The sequence below is a fragment of the Beta vulgaris genome, chromosome 2 (genome assembly GCF_026745355.1).
Source record: "Beta vulgaris subsp. vulgaris cultivar EL10 chromosome 2, EL10.2, whole genome shotgun sequence".
In the NCBI taxonomy this organism is placed as follows: domain Eukaryota; kingdom Viridiplantae; phylum Streptophyta; class Magnoliopsida; order Caryophyllales; family Amaranthaceae; genus Beta; species Beta vulgaris.
Genome location: NC_079203.1, coordinates 52,468,168 through 52,484,961, shown reverse-complemented (window position 1 = coordinate 52,484,961; position 16,794 = coordinate 52,468,168). Strand labels below are relative to the sequence as shown.

Sequence of the window (16,794 nt, the reverse complement as noted above, 5' to 3'; positions counted from 1 at the left end):
TCCTCCAAAATCCAAATCCATTTTCAGGCATGGATCTAGATCCGACTCGGATATGTTGGGTGATAAAATTGAGGATCCAAATCCAACAGATCCTACGGGTAGGGCTGTGTAAAACTAACCCAACCCATTTTCGAACCTGACTTGAAATAAGCGGGTTTGGGTTGAGATTTTTGACCCATTTAAGTAAATGGGTTGACATGAGTTACCCATTTAATCAAATGAGTTAGGTTAAGGTTGACATTTTCAACTAAAAGTTAACCTGCTTTCACCTGTTTGACTCATTAAAATATAAATATTCTAAAGAACTGTGTTAAAGTTGGTGAAAATTTTAAATTAAAAGTACTAATCATAATTTTATGTGAATGTATTGTTGAAAACTAATAATAAATTTTAATAAAAAATTAATAGTAATAAATATGTAAATGGGTTAAATAGGTTATATGGCCAACCCGTTTAATAAACCGATCGGGTCAAAGTTGAGTTTTTCAACCTGTTCAATAAACGGGTTCGATTTGGGTTGGGAGATGTTTAATTCGTTTATTATTAACCCATACCTGAACACGATACGACCTGACCTGTTAATCAACCCTACCTACGGGTCAGGGTCCAAACATATCCTCACGCATTTTCTTCAAACAACCTTAATATTCACAATAATTAAATATTTCAAAGAACAAAATAACGCCATATAACATCTTCATTTGTCGATGTTGAAGTAATTAAACATCCAACTGTAATACAACAAATCCAAGCATAAATAACAATAAAAGTTTAATGTTAAGTTTTACCCATTTAGTTATATATCTTAAAATAACTATTAAAAAACGAACAAACGATTGGGACCAGGTAATAAATTAGTACCTGGTCCAGTTTCGTTTTTATATATTAGGATCCGGATCTTACTCGGATACATCAAATCCAAAATTTGAGGATCCATGTCCGATAAAAAATGGCTCTAGATCTAGGGATTCGGGTATGGTGTATTATATTACCCACTAACATTCTTAGCTACATCCACATCATCTTCCAACTACTCATACCTTGAGTTGGGCCTTGTTTAGGTGTAAAATACTAGGATAGAGGGTTTCAATTTTATGGATCAGAACAATAATGACCAAAGAGTGTAGAGGCCCAATAAAGACCAAAGTAAAAAGAAAAAAAAGCCTCTCTTCTCCTTTCATTTCAATTCTGCTACCAATCTTAGCATCATCAAACTCAATGACTGCAAACTTCTTCATTTCTCCTTCAAACTTTCAATTAATTTCAACCCCATTTTCTGAAAAATTTCCTTCATTTAATCTTCCCTCCACATCTAAACCCCATATACTCAAAACCCAAAAACCCCTTAATTCTCTTTCCTCCAATGCCACTTCCTTCTTCCTCCAAAATCACTCCTTTTCTTCAAAAAACAATGATAAAATTGAGGATGATGAAAATGGTGAATATTGTAATGAAGCTACAAATTCAGATAATAATAAGGTCAAAATGCCCACTGCTCCATGGATGAAAGCTCCTCTTTTTCTTCCATCTGATGAAATTCTGGACCTTTCCAAATCCAATGAAACGAGAAATAAAACCTCTAATTTTCAATCCCATAAATCTGATAGGTCACTTACTGAGAAAATTAGTGGAAGAAAGGGTAAAAAAGTGGTAAGTAAAATTGTTCAGAAAATTGAAAGGCTTCAACTTGGCAGTGATTTGGTTGATACCCAGAAAAATTGGGTTGGTGCCCAGAAAAATTGGGTTGGTGCCCAGAAAAATTGGGGTGATACCCAAAAAAATTGGGATGAATTTGGAGGTGGGTTTTTGGTGGGTGATGGTGGGGAGTCAAGATTGGGGCGCAAAATGCCGTGGGAGAAGGATGAAAAGTTGGTTTTTAGGCGGATGAAGAGAGAGAAAGTGGTGACAGCTGCTGAATTGGGTCTTGATGAGGAGTTGTTGAAGAGATTGAGGAAAGAAGCCTCAAAGATGAGGAAGTGGGTTAAGGTGATGAAAGCTGGTGTTACTCAAACTGTTGTTGATGAGGTTCATTCAATTTGGGCTAATAATGAGCTAGTTATGCTTAAGTTTGATCTGCCTTTGTGTAGAAATATGGATAGAGCACGGGAAATTGTTGAGGTTTGTTGCTAATTTACTCAAGATATTATTTCTTTTGTTTGCTTCAATATAATAAGATGCATATGTTGAATTTCTTGCCAATATCATGTGACAAATGATGATTCTTTTTAGTTTGTGATTATGTAAGCAAGTTTGTAGGTTGTTAATTGGAGAATTGGTGGAGTGATTTTTGTTTAGGATCATACTCTATTTAGGGTGTGTTCTATTCAACTGAGCATTTTTTTTTACTTGATAGTACTTATTTCAACTCATAGAACACTACAATAACTTGTTTTTAGTTGTTTAATTTACTAGATAACTGATGATATTCTCTGGGACAACGGCTCTGTTTGGGGAAGCATTTTAACTACCTTAAATGATAAGGTGCTAACATATTTTAGGTGCTAAAATGATTAGCAGTGTTTGGGGAGCACCTAAAATAAAATTTCAGGTGGCTAAAATGACTTAAATAATAAGTTAAAAAATTTAGCTTTTCACAATCAGGTGACTGAAATTTTGGAAAATCTTTCCAAAATTTTGACAACAACTAATTTTGCTAAAATAATTTATCAACTTAATCAACTAATTTTGCCAAACAATTAAACTAATCAGTTACCTTATCAGTTTCAGCACCTTATCAGTTTCAGCATTATCTTATCAGTTTCAGTTAACTTATCAGTTTCAGTTTATTTTCAGCTAGTAATGCCAAACAGAGCCAACAAATTATTGTAACATTGGCAGATGTTCTGGTTATGATTCTATGATCCATGTAATGTATATTGAGTTTGATTTTGTAATTGTTTCTGTTATTCAGTTTAAAACAGGAGGATTAGTTGTGTGGAGTAAGAAAGACAGCCTTGTTGCATACAGAGGGTCCGATTATCGTTTAAGGAGATGTTCTCGAAAGACTTATGTTGGACCTGTAGCTGGAGGACAAAGATATTCTTCTAAACAAGGCTATGAACGCAGAAATATGGTCCAAGAAAACGATTCTCGACCATTTGGGCTATTGATGGATAAGAACCTGGGCACTAAACCAACTGATAGGCCACTGTATGAGAGGGAAGGTGACAGATTATTGGACGGTTTGGGACCTCGATTCATTGACTGGTGGTATCCAAAGCCCTTGCCAGTGGATGGAGACCTGCTACCGGAGGTTGTTCCTGGTTTCAAGCCTCCATTTAGGCTTTGTCCTCCTCGTGTTCGGTCCCAATTGACTGATGATGACCTAACATACCTGAGGAAAGTCGCTCGCCCATTGCCAGTACACTTTGTCCTTGGTATGGTTTTGGTGGATCCGAGGCTAACATCCTAATGCCTAATGTCTAATGCCTAATGTCTTATTTAGTATTTTAGATCCCCCACTTAAGTGGACTAAATGGGAGTAAATAGATAAACACAATCACAACTTGATAAACTCTCTTTTTTTACCAGCATATCTATAGTGGTGTATTAAGATAAGCAGACAGAAGTAGTTCCAACAGTAAGAGAGAGCACGAGGAGACACGTGGCTTGACATGGCCTCAATTTTGATGAATTAAGAAGTATGCTTGTTTGCATAATTTAGCTTATTTATGAACTATTGGATTTTCGATGAAACTAAGATAAAAATAGAGCTATGCATTTTCAGCTCTTACCTCATTCGTAATGACCTGTTTTCATTGTCATTCTGGTTCTTTAGGCAGGAACTCTAAACTTCAAGGCCTTGCTGCTGCTATCTTGAAATTGTGGGAGAAGAGTGTAATTGCCAAAATTGCTGTGAAATGGGGTGTTCCAAATACCAACAATGAACTCATGGCCTCCGAGCTTAAGGCAAGTTTTATCTCATAAAAGTATGATAGTTTTTTTGTCTGTTCAGGTTCCAGATGCAGCAGCTGCTCCAATAGGTCTTTTGTTTGCTAGATGCTTGCTCTTTGCATTGATAATTTATCATCTCTTTGCGCAATCAAAAGCTTTTTAGATGCTTGATCGAGTGAGAGGTGTTCCCATTAGCTAGCTGTTATAAAGAGATTTTGGGCATGACCGGGAGTTTTTGGTAAACAAGAGGGAAAAAAAAGGGGTGTCTTGGGAACAGAGAGCTATGTGAACTTTTGAGTCCCTCGTTCGAGTATGCATAATGAGACAGCTTTATGTTGTTTTGACTCTAACCAATCCCATTAGCTCACTTGACTCGTGAATTTCTAAGTAACATCTTATATAGCTTTGTAACTTTTATGAAACTTCATTTGGAGGCTTCTGTTTTTGTGATGTCAATTCCAATATGTTGTAATCATTACTCCATGAAGGGTAGAAGTCTGAGTGATACTTCGGATATATGTGATAGAATTATATAATAGTTTATTATCTGCAGCGGCTTACAGGAGGAGTTCTCTTACTGCGTAACAAGTTCTTCATCGTTCTATACAGAGGCAAGGACTTTTTACCATGCAATGTTGCAGATGCGGTAGTTGAGAGAGACTTAGAGCTCCAGCAATGGCAACTCCATGAAGAAGAAGCACGCCTTAAAGCAGCCGAGATTCTTAATACTAATGATGAAACATCAGCAGATAAAAGTGTTGTTGGAACATTTTCAGAATTTCAAAATATAAAAACAATTTGCAGGAATGCACACATCAATCGTGATGAGGCTGAAGTAAAGTTAGAAGCTGAGAAAGAAAAACTAGAGAAGGAATTAGGAAGGCAGGAGCATAAGCTCGCCATCGTAAGAGTCCTACTTGTCATCTCGGTTCCACTTTCTTTTCCCTTTGGTTAATTTATCTTAAAATATTTGTGTTGAATTTGCAGCTCAAAATCAAAATTGCGAAAGCAGAACGAGAACTATGGAAATTAAATTCAGCCTTGAATCCTTCTGAACAAGAGCCTGATCAAGAATTGATAACTGAGGAGGAAAGAGAGTGTTTCAGGAAAATAGGCTTGAAGATGAACAGAGTTCTAGAGTTAGGTGAGGAATGATATGACCTTGATGTCCTTTGCTATGCAGCTACTCCCTCTATCGCATATTAATTGCAAAAATTCGGCTTTTACAGTCTTCAATATAGAATTACTATTTTGACCATTAATATCTTTAATAACTTATTGATTAAAATAAGTATTAGTACAAAGTAGATATTTTAAATCAACAGGATCCCACATGACTGCAAATCTCTACATATTAGTGCATATACATGGTCAGAATTTTGATTCTACTTATATATTTGAAAATGTTTTGTGGATTTGTCCCCTGTTTAGTCAATGGCATGTGTAATATCTAGCTAAGGTTTATCTTTGTTGTTTTCAGGGAGGCGAGGGGTCTTTGATGGAGTGATAGAAGGCCTACACCAGCACTGGAAGCACAGAGAAGTAGTGAAAGTTATCTCAATGCAGAAAACATTTTTACAGGTTCTTTGCACTGCTAAAACACTGGAAAGAGAGAGTGATGGAATATTAGTATGCATTGAGAAGTTAAAGAAAGGCCATGCGATAATTATCTACCGTGGGAAAAACTACAAGCGTCCTGTACATTTTGGTGAAAATCTCCTTGATAAAAGGAAAGCACTGAAACGGTCTCTTGAAATGCAAAGACTTGGAGTGAGTATATAGAGCTCTGAAAACTTGCATTTTAGTCTGAATTTCTTTTGGTCCAACATACTTAGGACTGATATATCTGTTTCGTGTTCTTTCCTGTCAGTCCCTTAGATTTTTTGCATATCAAAGGAATATGGAAATTGCAGATCTGAAGGTCAAACTGGTAACTCATCTTCTAACTTCAAATCTTGATGTTTTTATCAACTTTGATATATCTGCTTCTTTGTTATTTAAATGGATACTTTTGCAGGATGATCTAATAAACAGGCGCAGCAAAAACGGTTCAGTCATTCTTTTAGCAGATGAAGCCATCCAAGTTTAAACATGTGAAATTGTATCATATGATAGATTCTTCTTCTTCTTCAATGATGCGACGAATAATCTGCACTAAGTTCATGTTTCTTTCTTCAATTTGGAGTGCCTTGAAGATCTCAGTGTTGTGTATACTTGTACATTTTCTCTAATCACCGGTGTTATGAATGTTAACATCTGAAAAAAAAAAAAAAAAACTGCTACTAGTTTTTAGTTATTAGTTTAACAATTAACAAGACGTATATAAGGTAATTGTCCAAACTCTTATTGTATTTGGAATCAAAATTCTATTTTTAATACCTTCAATAATACCATGCTGCTAAAACTAAAAGAGTATAATGTTTTGTTCTTTGAATACAATTTCATTGGATGTAGAATACATACTTCAAAAATACTAATCAACATTCCCTGGAAAATGTTTAGTATTGTCTGGCAAGAATGCATAATTCTTGCTTCTCTTGCCGAGCTCAAGTAAGCTGTAAGCTGGTAAGCAGCTTTTTTCATTTTATCGAACTCTTAATCTTGTAGTGTTTGTTTATAATAAGGTATTACTCCCTCTGTTACAAAATATAAGGCATTCACACTTTACGAAAATTTGCTTTGACCACAAATATTTTTCAAATACGATAAATAAAAATTATAAAAATTATATCGTTGGATTTGTCTTGAAAATACTATAATAATATTATTTTTTAAATTTTTTTTATCATCATAAATTGAGAGTAATTAATGGTCAAAGTTCGACCTCGAACCTCGTGCGTGCCTTATATTGTGAAACGGAGGAAGTATTTCTTTTAGATACTAAGAATTACAACCAACATTATTGTTTTTTAGGCTTCTTAACAGGGCTTTCTGTATTGATTCCCTTCATGTAAATTTGATGTGTTTTTGTCTATTACATACCATAAATAATATCTTTGGGTTCATGCAACCAATCCCATCTTTTGAGATTAAGGGTCTGTTTTCTTCGGCATAAAACAACTGAATTGAAATGAACTGAACTAAATAAAATTAAATTATAACTAATAGTAATGATTATCATTTAGGAACTAAATCGAACTGAAAATAAGTTATTGCTACTGTTATGGGGTATAATATTAAAAGTAGTTGTACCATTCTTGGTGCATCCTGCGATCAACTAGTCACACTATAACAAGCTTATAGAAAAACATGCAACTTCAGTATAAAAAAAATTACTTGCTAAAACTCTGAATTATACACACATGAAGTACAGGGAGAATAGAAGGGGGAAGTAGGTGTTCTCTGTTATGGCATTTGCCGTTCGGAGGTATTGACTCAAAACAACTCAAAAATTAATAATACACTCAAATTTATACTTTTGGAGTTCATACATATTGTTACAGAAGCAGGTGTAAGAAATAAAAATCACCTCTCGTGAAGCTAAGAGTGTCATGTAGTATAGATGCTCAAACTCTTCATCACCATAATAAGCCCTTTTTTCGCCTAAACCTGTCAACTTGATCAGTGCTCATTCGTGATTTCTCGGGCTTGCTAGTCTTCTTGGATTTCTCGAGCCGGCTATCTAAGCTGTTCCTAGAGACTTCTGGAAGATCAGGTTTCAACTCAAATGTGTCTGAATTTGATGTTGTGGATACTATGCTTTGATTGTCTGAAGCCTTGCTTTGATTGTCTGAACTTAATTCAACTGTTGATTCTTTTGAGGACCCGTTTGATGAGGATTCTTCGGTAGGATCTTTGGTCCCATTGGAGCTTGCTTTCAATTTGTTAAGAAATGATACGTACTTCTTTAAATGTCTGATGTATTCGGGATAGAGCTCAAGATTACAATGCCCACCGCCACTGAGCCACAAAGGTTCATACTTTTCCTTACAGAGCTCATAAAGCTGCTTTCCATGGGAAGAATCAACAACTTCATCGGATGTCCCCTGATAGAAGTCGATGAAATTACAATGTTCAGTTAGCAGCATTTCTAAGTGCATTATCTGACTAAACAAACTTACACCTTAGACTGAGCTTATCACATAAGACTACCAAGTAAAAAACTTGTGAATATTTGGCAGGAGCACTAGCAAAGAATTTGCTCAATTGCATTTTGAATTGCAATGACTTTGTCAAATATGTTTCTTCTCTAATCGTATCAAGCAGTTCAATTCTGACTATCAGACGAATGTGCCACAGGGGACTTGCAGAGACCACAAATGTTTTAGAGCAGATATTTTTTTTATAATCATGTGGTTCAATTCGGCTAGACAGGACATGTCTACAAAGTGGGCACTGCAATGCAAAGACCACAAATTTGCTCAAGAAAACTTTTGTTAAAAAAACAGGTTAGAAACGTTTAGTCTCTCATATATCTAATCACTTCTTTAACTGGGGTATCTAAATGAATTTGCAAAGGACATCAAATTCTCATTGATAGAAACTGAAGAAGTTCAGAGGCACATAAAAAGACAAAATATAGAAGAAAAAAAATGGCACTTACATGGATCACTAAGACAGGGCAATTCACCTGAGCAATTTTGTCAACATTCTGAGACAAAATGAAGCAGAAAAGTAAGCTCCATTGGTTTCGTACGATAAAATATCTAACTTCTTGTATCATGTTGGTTTCAGAAAAAGACAAAGAAAAAAAACTTTCATCCTTTTACCTTGTAGATATCAAACCAATATGTCCTTTTGACAGGATAGAGCACCCTCACTCCAGAGAGGATAGGGCTATGCAGAACCACCCCTCTCAGGTTAGGGGTACGTGCAGCTAGATCAACCGTAGGACCACTACCGACAGACTGACCATACAATATTAATTGCTCATCTTTCACCCCATACTGCTCCTTGAGGCATTTATATGCTGCATCAATGTCGGCGTATGTATTAGATTCACTAGGCTGTTCCAAGGAAAAAAATGGATGTTATGACAGTTATTTCATGAGAAACATCATACGTTGAATAATAGATCTATTCTTTACAAGACAAGAACCTAAACAAATCAAGCCATTACCCACTTTATGAAGGTTGACCACAAACATGTGCTAATTATGATGATTAATTTACACGAACACTCAAACTATGAACTTTATAGAAAGTGGTATGTGAAGCTAAATTGTTCTTCGTGTTAATTTGGTAATTTCAATTTACATGACCAGATAGCTACTAGCAACTATAAGGCACTTTTTACTTACCAAACCATAAACGAACCTCCATATATGGTAACACATTCATTAAAGTTCATTTTAGCTTAAAGTGTATACTTGACAATCTACTTCGTCTTTGAGACTTGAATACAAATCAATACTGAAACTCAAATAGCAAACATCATAATATTCAGAAGTTATAGCTACTAGCAACTATAAGGCACTTTTTACTTACCAAACCATAAACGAACCTCCATATATGGTAACACATTCATTAAAGTTCATTTTAGCTTAAAGTGTATACTTGACAATCTACTTCGTCTTTGAGACTTGAATACAAATCAATATTGAAACTCAAATAGCAAACACCATAATATTCAGTTCTTCAGAAGTTATGAAATTCCTGTCCCCTGAAGAAGGCTATGTGTAATGTATGTAAGCACTATATGACAACTTAATATTAGAGAATCTAACTTCCAAGTTTCCCAAGGTCTTTGAATGTAACTTATGTATATCTATACACATATTTCAGTGGAAGATGGGCTATATAATTGATAGATAAATCGAGGTCCAGGTACGTAGATAGATAGATATTTCAGTGGACCACAACCAATATGAGAAAACACATAGCATAAGGTACTTTTTGGCCCTTAGGTGAGGTGGATGTTAGTTTATGCTAATTACAAAGGCCTTTTTCTGTCATTGCGACCTGGTATGTGGAAGTCATTAACATTTAACACGAAGATTTTGTGCAAAGCAATGCCCCAAAAGAAGACTCTAGAATACAGGGACACACATCATCCAACTGACTAGTAATACACTGAAGTAATATAGAATGTTCCATTGCTAGCAAGCAACAAAAATGACGCACTACCTTTCCAGTTGACTGTCCATATCCAGAGTAATCATACCTAAAAGAAACCATAACCGGTATCAGAAACGCAAACTTTCAGAAGAAAACATTACAGTATTAGGAAGTAGAGAAACTTGTGAATTGATGCTAGGTTTGTGAACACCACACAACATACACATTATGAGCTAACAACATACATACGATTATCTGAACTTATTGGACCTGAAACTTAATTTTTTAAGTTGAAAAGAACGCACCCTAAGTAGTCCAATTTACACAGACATACATGGAAATGCGCAATAAAGATCCACTATTTGTCTATTTCACTATGTTTCATCTTGTGTCCCACTACTTCTATTTTGCCAAATCGCCACCTCGAATGATCAATATTTTCAATTTGAAATGGTGAATTTCAGCTAGATGATAAAATGGAAAGACGAGGGACACTGGATAATGAGACATATAATAGGATAGAGGATCTCATTCCTTGGTTTGGCTATCTAAGATTTGATTACAATTTCTAATTCCAGCTACTTATAAATCAAAGCAGAATATTTTCTACAACAAGATATAATTACAGATTCGGCTGATAACAAAAAGAAAATGATAACCACTATCTATAAATTGAATCCCATCATCAATATCCAAATTGGAAGAGTTTAATGCATCTTTACCATAATAGCACCCAACAGAAAACAAAATCATTTCCATTTATGCATTATTAAGTACTCTCCACAAGCTAAACTCCACCATTGTGTCCACCCATAATCTTCTAACACATAATGCATCAGGTTCAAACCACACATAAGTAGTTCCTTCCTCTATCTAATCACAATTGACCTTCTATATGCAGTCGATTTCCTTCAAAAGGCTCGGTATAATGAACATTTAGTTTTCAAAAGTTATATCATCTCGTTTCAGATTCTTAAGCTCTCCTAATCCTTTCTTTACCAATTTAGTTCCCAACTTCTGTTCATAGCTTGTCTTTCCTTTTCACACCTCAAACTTTCTGTTGAAGGAACAAATTCAATATACACTACACATTAAGTTCCAGATACCTTTTTCTCTATCAAAGCATCTATTATAAATTTATAACCCAAAATAACCAAAACCCTAAACTCTAAACATCATTCAATTATAACAAAACTGTCCAATCATCATCTTATATACCCTAAGATTATCAAATATCATACTTCGAATTCAATATACACTACACAATAATCTAAACCCCCAAATTGTAAAAATCACAAGTTCCAAATACCTTTTTCTCTATCAAAGCATCTATTATACATTTATAACCCAAAATAACCAAAACCCTAAACTCTAAACATCATCCAATTATAATATAAACTGTCCAATCATCATCTTATATACCCTAAGATTATCAAATTTCATACTTATAATGCAAACATACTTTCATCTAAAAACACCAATAAATATAAAAACAAAATCAAAGATTACTAATTTACCCCATAAGATTAACACGAAGGCGACTGCTGAGCTCCACAAAAAGCTCAAACATTTGACCTAAATCAGCAGCATTGCCATGAGAATACAGCAAAGTAGCTGATGCTTTAGGATGCTTCACATACACAGCAACGACGTCGTTTCCCCTCCGATTTCGAAGCTTCACAATATCAACACCATCCCTCCTCGGAACTTCCGGCATCAACAATTTTTCATCGCCGGAATTTTCGTCGGTGACCACCGTGTACGACGGAGGAGTTGGAGGAAAAAACGCGAATTTAGCAGCAATTGATGATGTCACTCCCCCCATTTTCTCTCTCTCTCATCAGATTATCCTCTGTGTTACTCACTTCTTCCCCCCAAACATATCTAAAAAGGATTAAACTTTCCGATTACCCAGAAATTTTTCCGATGACCCAGAAAAATTTATGGACTACCCAGAAAAATTCGAGCTTGAATTCGATTACCCGGAAAAAATTGCCGACAACCCAGAAAAATCCTGCTTAATATCGATGACCCAGAAAAAACTTGAGCTCAAAATCGATGAACCAGAAAATTTTGAGCTCAAAATCGATGACCCAGAAAAAACTTGAGCTCAAAATCGATGACCCAGAAAAACTTGAGCTCAAAATCGATGACCCAGAAAAATTTGAGCTTGACTAAGATGACCCAGAAAAAATTGACAATTGCCCACAAAAAAATTCAGCTAAAAATTGATGACCCAGATAAAATCTGAGCTTAAAATGAAGAACCCAGAAAAAAATGAAGGTAAAAATGGAAGAAGCAGATATAGTTAAGATTGTAGAAGATGAGCTCAATCAATCCAGGGAAAAAAAAAGGGGAATCTTTTGATGATGTGGGGTTTTTGAACGTTGAAGGGGGGAAGTCAGCTTTTAGTTTTAGAGAGAGAAAGAGAGGAGAGAGAAAGAAAGGATATTTGTGATGACGGCGACAATGGGGGGGTTGAATGTTAATGTATGATTATGATTGGAATTCAAGAGTAATGGTAAACTGGTAACTGGTAGAAAAGCAGAGCAAGTAGAAGTAGTATTTTTGCTGGATTTTTTTACAGATTGAATAGAGTTGTAAAAATTTTAAGGTAAAAAAGTTGAGTTGGGGATTCTTTTTTCCTCAATCAGTGTCAAAATAAGGGTCAATGTTTTTTGATTGATATGATTTGAGTAGAGTGTGAAGGAAAATCAAGGTGTTTTTTGTAGGATTGATAGATTTAAGAATTCCTCTGTATTTTATTATTTTGTCTGTTTTTTATGGTTCTTAGCTTCACTTTTCAGCTTTTATATGCTATGCCTATGAATTGAAATCCAACATTTCTAGCAATATACTACTGCCTTTGTTAGTGGAAAATTTCACATTTTTTGGGTACATATTTTGGTACATAGGTAAAATCTTTAAATTGTACTCTCTAAAGCAATTTGTAAAACAAACAACATAAATTATTATCCGTCTAAAAACTTTAATTTTTCTTTAGGTATTATCACCTCAACAAAAAAAAAACACACTCCATCTTATGCAAATTTGTCAAAATACGATTAACCTATTAATTTGAAATCACTACTTGTATACCTGGTCTTGGCCATAAATTAGAAGAACATTATGTAGTCTTATTAAGAAGACTAAGGGTTAAGGATTTATGTAGTGTGAAATATCACACTGTTCAACTACCACCATTTTTTGTAAGCTCCAATTTCTACTTTTATGCACTTGTTTATATAGTTTTCAGCCCTGTTTGGCAATAGCATTTTAGGTAGCGATTAGCGATTGGACAAGGTCAAAATGCTACTTAAGAAAATTGTGAGTGTTTGATGAGGTATTGTTATATTAGCGGGTAGCCGATGTAGAACGTTAATACGAATAACGTTTGATATTTATAGGTAGCGGATAGTGAATAAGCACTATATAATTAATGTCATTTATTGTATTTTACAATCTCAACAACTATTTTGCAAAACACTCCTAATTAAACAATTACTTTAAACGCTAATCTCTAACCGCTACTAGTAGACAACTAGCAGCTCCCCGACAACTAGAACTAAATGCAACAGCTAACAGCTACATCTAATGCAACAGCTAACAGCTACCGCTAATGCAACAACTAACAGTTACAACTAATGCAACATCTAACAACTACTAGAACCGCTAGTTTTGCCAAACAGGACTGAATCCTCTTTTCTCTCTTTATTGGATAATTTTTGTCCAATTATTGGGTTCTTTCTCTTCGCTAGTGAGAATTTGAAGTTTGATTTATCAGTATCCTCTTGTGGATTTAATTTTGTTTTTGTCGTTTATTACAAAGATACAGTTCATTGATGGTTTATGGTAGAAATTTGTAATCAGTATTGGATTTTCGCACGCTATTAGTTACACAGTTTAATAAAGAGATTTATTCTTAAAACTATGTCAGAATGCTAGACACTCTCACAAAAGGTTGCATGATTCAGCGAACAAACAAGAGCTATGATATATTGTGTAGAAGAACTTTATTTGATCACGTCATATTGTATTTTGTTCTTCTTTAATATTGGTATAGATTTGCTTTCAGCTAATGAAATTTTCTTTTCCCTTCAAAATTATTTTTTATTTCCCCTCTCATTACCAATATAATTATAATCCCTATTCCCGGCCCTTTCTTTTTTAATTTTGCCATTTGTTTTTAAGATAGACAATATTGACTTTTATGTGGTCTTTGTTATACATAATTGGGACTTGAGTAATAATCGGTGTATTTTTTTGGGAGATATAGTTCTAGTGTTGTCATTGCGTTGTTGTTTTATGTCTAGTGTAAACAAATAACAAAGCTACACTTACTAGATATTTTGAGATATAGTTCTAGTGTTGTCATTGCGTTGTTGTTTTATGTCTAGTGTAAACAAATAACAAAGCTACACTTACTAGATATTTTTTTTTTGCTTTCATTAACGGCGATGTTGTCATTTGTCTCCCTAGGTAATACAATCGTGACTATGATAAAATAAATTAGTATTATTTTATGAGATTTCTTCAAATCTTATTATGGATTTTTTTTGGTGTTTATACTCGATTCACCCTTCGGGCTACATCCGGATCGAGGCCAAGTTCGGATAGGTTCCATTCCTTCCCAAGGGTGTTGCGGGGATTCGAACACGGGTCTGTCGGTCCGTCCTACAAAAGACAGTTCTCATCACCACTGGGCCAACACTTACTTGGTTTGTTATGGGTCTTTTTAGTCTCTACATAAAGGTATTGAAATCTTGGATGCGGTTAACATGACTCGATCAAGAATGCTCTTTCCAAACTATGTCAGAATGATATACTTCCTCATCAATAGTTGTTTGATTCAGCAAATACAAGGGGGTTGCGTTGTATTGCTCGATCTGATTCATTATAATTTCTTCGAAGATGAATTTAATTTGACCTTGTTTAATATCTATTGTAAATGTCATTTGACCTTCGTAATAAAATTTCTCTATAAAAAAAAAATACAATCGTGACTCATGACAATAGATAGCCCAATGTCACCTCGCATTTCCCATCCTACGAAACAAACATTCAAAAAAAAAAACGAGAACTCTCATTCTTTTTGGTACCGGAACCCCCATTTTCCTCCAAACAAACGCTCCATGGTCTTGTTTGATAGTCCACTATTTGGTAGTTTGTTTAACCAACAATTTTTGTAGTTTATTTGTAGAATAAGTTTGCTAAAGTAGTTGTTGTTTAGTACTTGTGATTAAGTGAAATACCAATATACCATAGTTTTGGATAATTCTTTGTCAATCACTTTTAAAAGCTACTCAAACAAGCAATTTCATTCTTGGTTGACAATCGCCATTTTTGAAACATTGTGTTTATTAGTTTAGTCATATGAAAAAGCTAATAAAATTAGTAGAAGAACAAGTTACCAAACAAGGCCTCTATAAGTCAAATCGATCGAGTTATTGATATTGCATGGTTATTGATATATGTATGTGTCGACTCTTAGTGATACGTAGGGTTTGCTACTTTGCATGTGTTTTGTAAGTATATCTTTTTAGGGGTGTTTAATTTTTAAAATACACATTGATTAGTATATTGATATACTCCATTTATTTTTGGCGAATATATTCCTTTACTTTCATAAAGTACATACACACGGTCAGACATACTATTTTATATGGCGAGCTTTATAAAATTTTGAGCAAATTTGGTAGTTAGTTTATACATATGATGATATATTATCAGCTACTATTACTCTTCAATCTTGTCAGAATTTGTATCTTTAAAAAGATAATTTTTATTATTATTTTTACTAATGCATAATTATGAGTATTACATTTTGGAACAAATAGAGGTTTTAACAGGAAAGAAAATTAGGGAATAATATTTCACAGATAAAACATATTAATGCAGTAATGTCAATATAAAGTGAATGGATTAATGGGGTTCAATTATTAATCCCATATGAGTATATGACTAGTTCATGTAGGAATATATGATTTGTAAGAATAATGGTACTGAAATCCTTGGACAAAGATAGGGACTTCTCTGCCGAGAATGGGAAAAAAAAAAATGAACCTCGGTTGAATATATGATTATATTTATTATTTCTATTATTAGTCCATCCGATTCTCATTATGTATTATAATTATAACTCATCATATTTTCACCCCACACATCAATTTGTATGACTCAGTCTGAATCATATAGATATATAATAACTAATGATGATATGGCATTCGAATGATCACATATGTACAATTTACAAAGAGGAACATTTGTTACTTGTTTAGAGTATCTAGTAAGAAAGTCATTTGGTAACATTTTGATGTTACTTGTTTAGAGCATTAGTTTGAGTTAATATTTCTTGGTTCTAAGAAACGAAATCAAACATTTATTTCATTTGTTCTTGTTTGGTTCAACCTTTTTTAATATATTATCATTATTTAGTTTCGATCTCCTAGTTTTGTAACACCCCGATAATTCTCTCTTTCTAGAAAATACTTTTATAACAAATTTAGAGAATTACCCAGGCATTATCGCCCGTGTGATAACGTTTCTATTAACTTGTGAAATAAATGACAACTGTTTTGAAACTAAAGCACACCAACTAAAAACCTCAAACTTAAGTAAAGATGTCCCTACGAAAACAACTTCAACTATACTAAGTATAAGCCTCTCCATTCCAGATTCCCAATGCAATGCATCTGAACCTGTAATGTCAATGCAATACTGACTCTGCTCACCAGAAGGATCATCACAGGATCAATAGGCAAAGCCATGATCACACACACAAACAAGCACGTAATCAGCAAAGCTGAGTACTACATATCAGACACAAATAATCCTAAGCATGATACTACAAACATAACTTGTAGGAATAAATAATAACATAAGTAAATAATACTCTACAGACAA

General features: G+C 34.2%; 2 protein-coding genes across 2 annotated transcripts; one reads left to right on the top strand and one right to left on the bottom strand.

Annotated features, from left to right (window-relative positions):
- The first annotated feature begins 1,162 nt into the window (after positions 1-1,162).
- LOC104906264 (chloroplastic group IIA intron splicing facilitator CRS1, chloroplastic) lies at positions 1,163-6,304 on the top strand. The gene is made up of 8 exons (XM_010695002.4): positions 1,163-2,118; positions 2,912-3,377; positions 3,779-3,909; positions 4,448-4,798; positions 4,882-5,038; positions 5,375-5,664; positions 5,765-5,824; positions 5,912-6,304. Exons 1-8 carry the CDS (start codon positions 1,219-1,221, stop codon positions 5,981-5,983), a joined length of 2,427 nt encoding a protein of 808 aa, XP_010693304.1. The 5' UTR covers positions 1,163-1,218; the 3' UTR covers positions 5,984-6,304.
- An 846-nt stretch (positions 6,305-7,150) lies between these two features.
- Positions 7,151-12,398, bottom strand: LOC104906268 (uncharacterized). The gene is made up of 5 exons (XM_010695006.4): positions 11,409-12,398; positions 9,961-9,997; positions 8,604-8,840; positions 8,438-8,485; positions 7,151-7,880 (listed from the first exon to the last, which is right to left on the bottom strand). The coding sequence occupies exons 1-5, from the start codon at positions 11,714-11,716 to the stop codon at positions 7,413-7,415; spliced, it is 1,098 nt and encodes a 365-aa protein (XP_010693308.1). The 5' UTR covers positions 11,717-12,398; the 3' UTR covers positions 7,151-7,412.
- Between the last annotated feature and the right edge of the window lie 4,396 nt (positions 12,399-16,794).

What these genes read in the sequence shown, in the direction of transcription:
- LOC104906268 (XM_010695006.4), bottom strand. Translation starts at nt 11,716, where the DNA reads ATGGGGGGAGTGACATCATCAATTGCTGCTAAATTCGCGTTTTTTCCT. An exon ending in ATGGACAGTCAACTGGAAAG is followed by an intron (nt 8,841 to 9,960) that starts GTAGTGCGTCAT and finishes TCCTTGGAACAG; the next exon opens with CCTAGTGAATCTAATACATA. An exon ending in GCCCTGTCTTAGTGATCCAT is followed by an intron (nt 7,881 to 8,437) that starts GTAAGTGCCATT and finishes GACTTCTATCAG; the next exon opens with GGGACATCCGATGAAGTTGT.
- LOC104906264 (XM_010695002.4), top strand. Translation starts at nt 1,219, where the DNA reads ATGACTGCAAACTTCTTCATTTCTCCTTCAAACTTTCAATTAATTTCA. An exon ending in AGGAGCATAAGCTCGCCATC is followed by an intron (nt 4,799 to 4,881) that starts GTAAGAGTCCTA and finishes TTGAATTTGCAG; the next exon opens with CTCAAAATCAAAATTGCGAA. An exon ending in GAACAGAGTTCTAGAGTTAG is followed by an intron (nt 5,039 to 5,374) that starts GTGAGGAATGAT and finishes TGTTGTTTTCAG; the next exon opens with GGAGGCGAGGGGTCTTTGAT.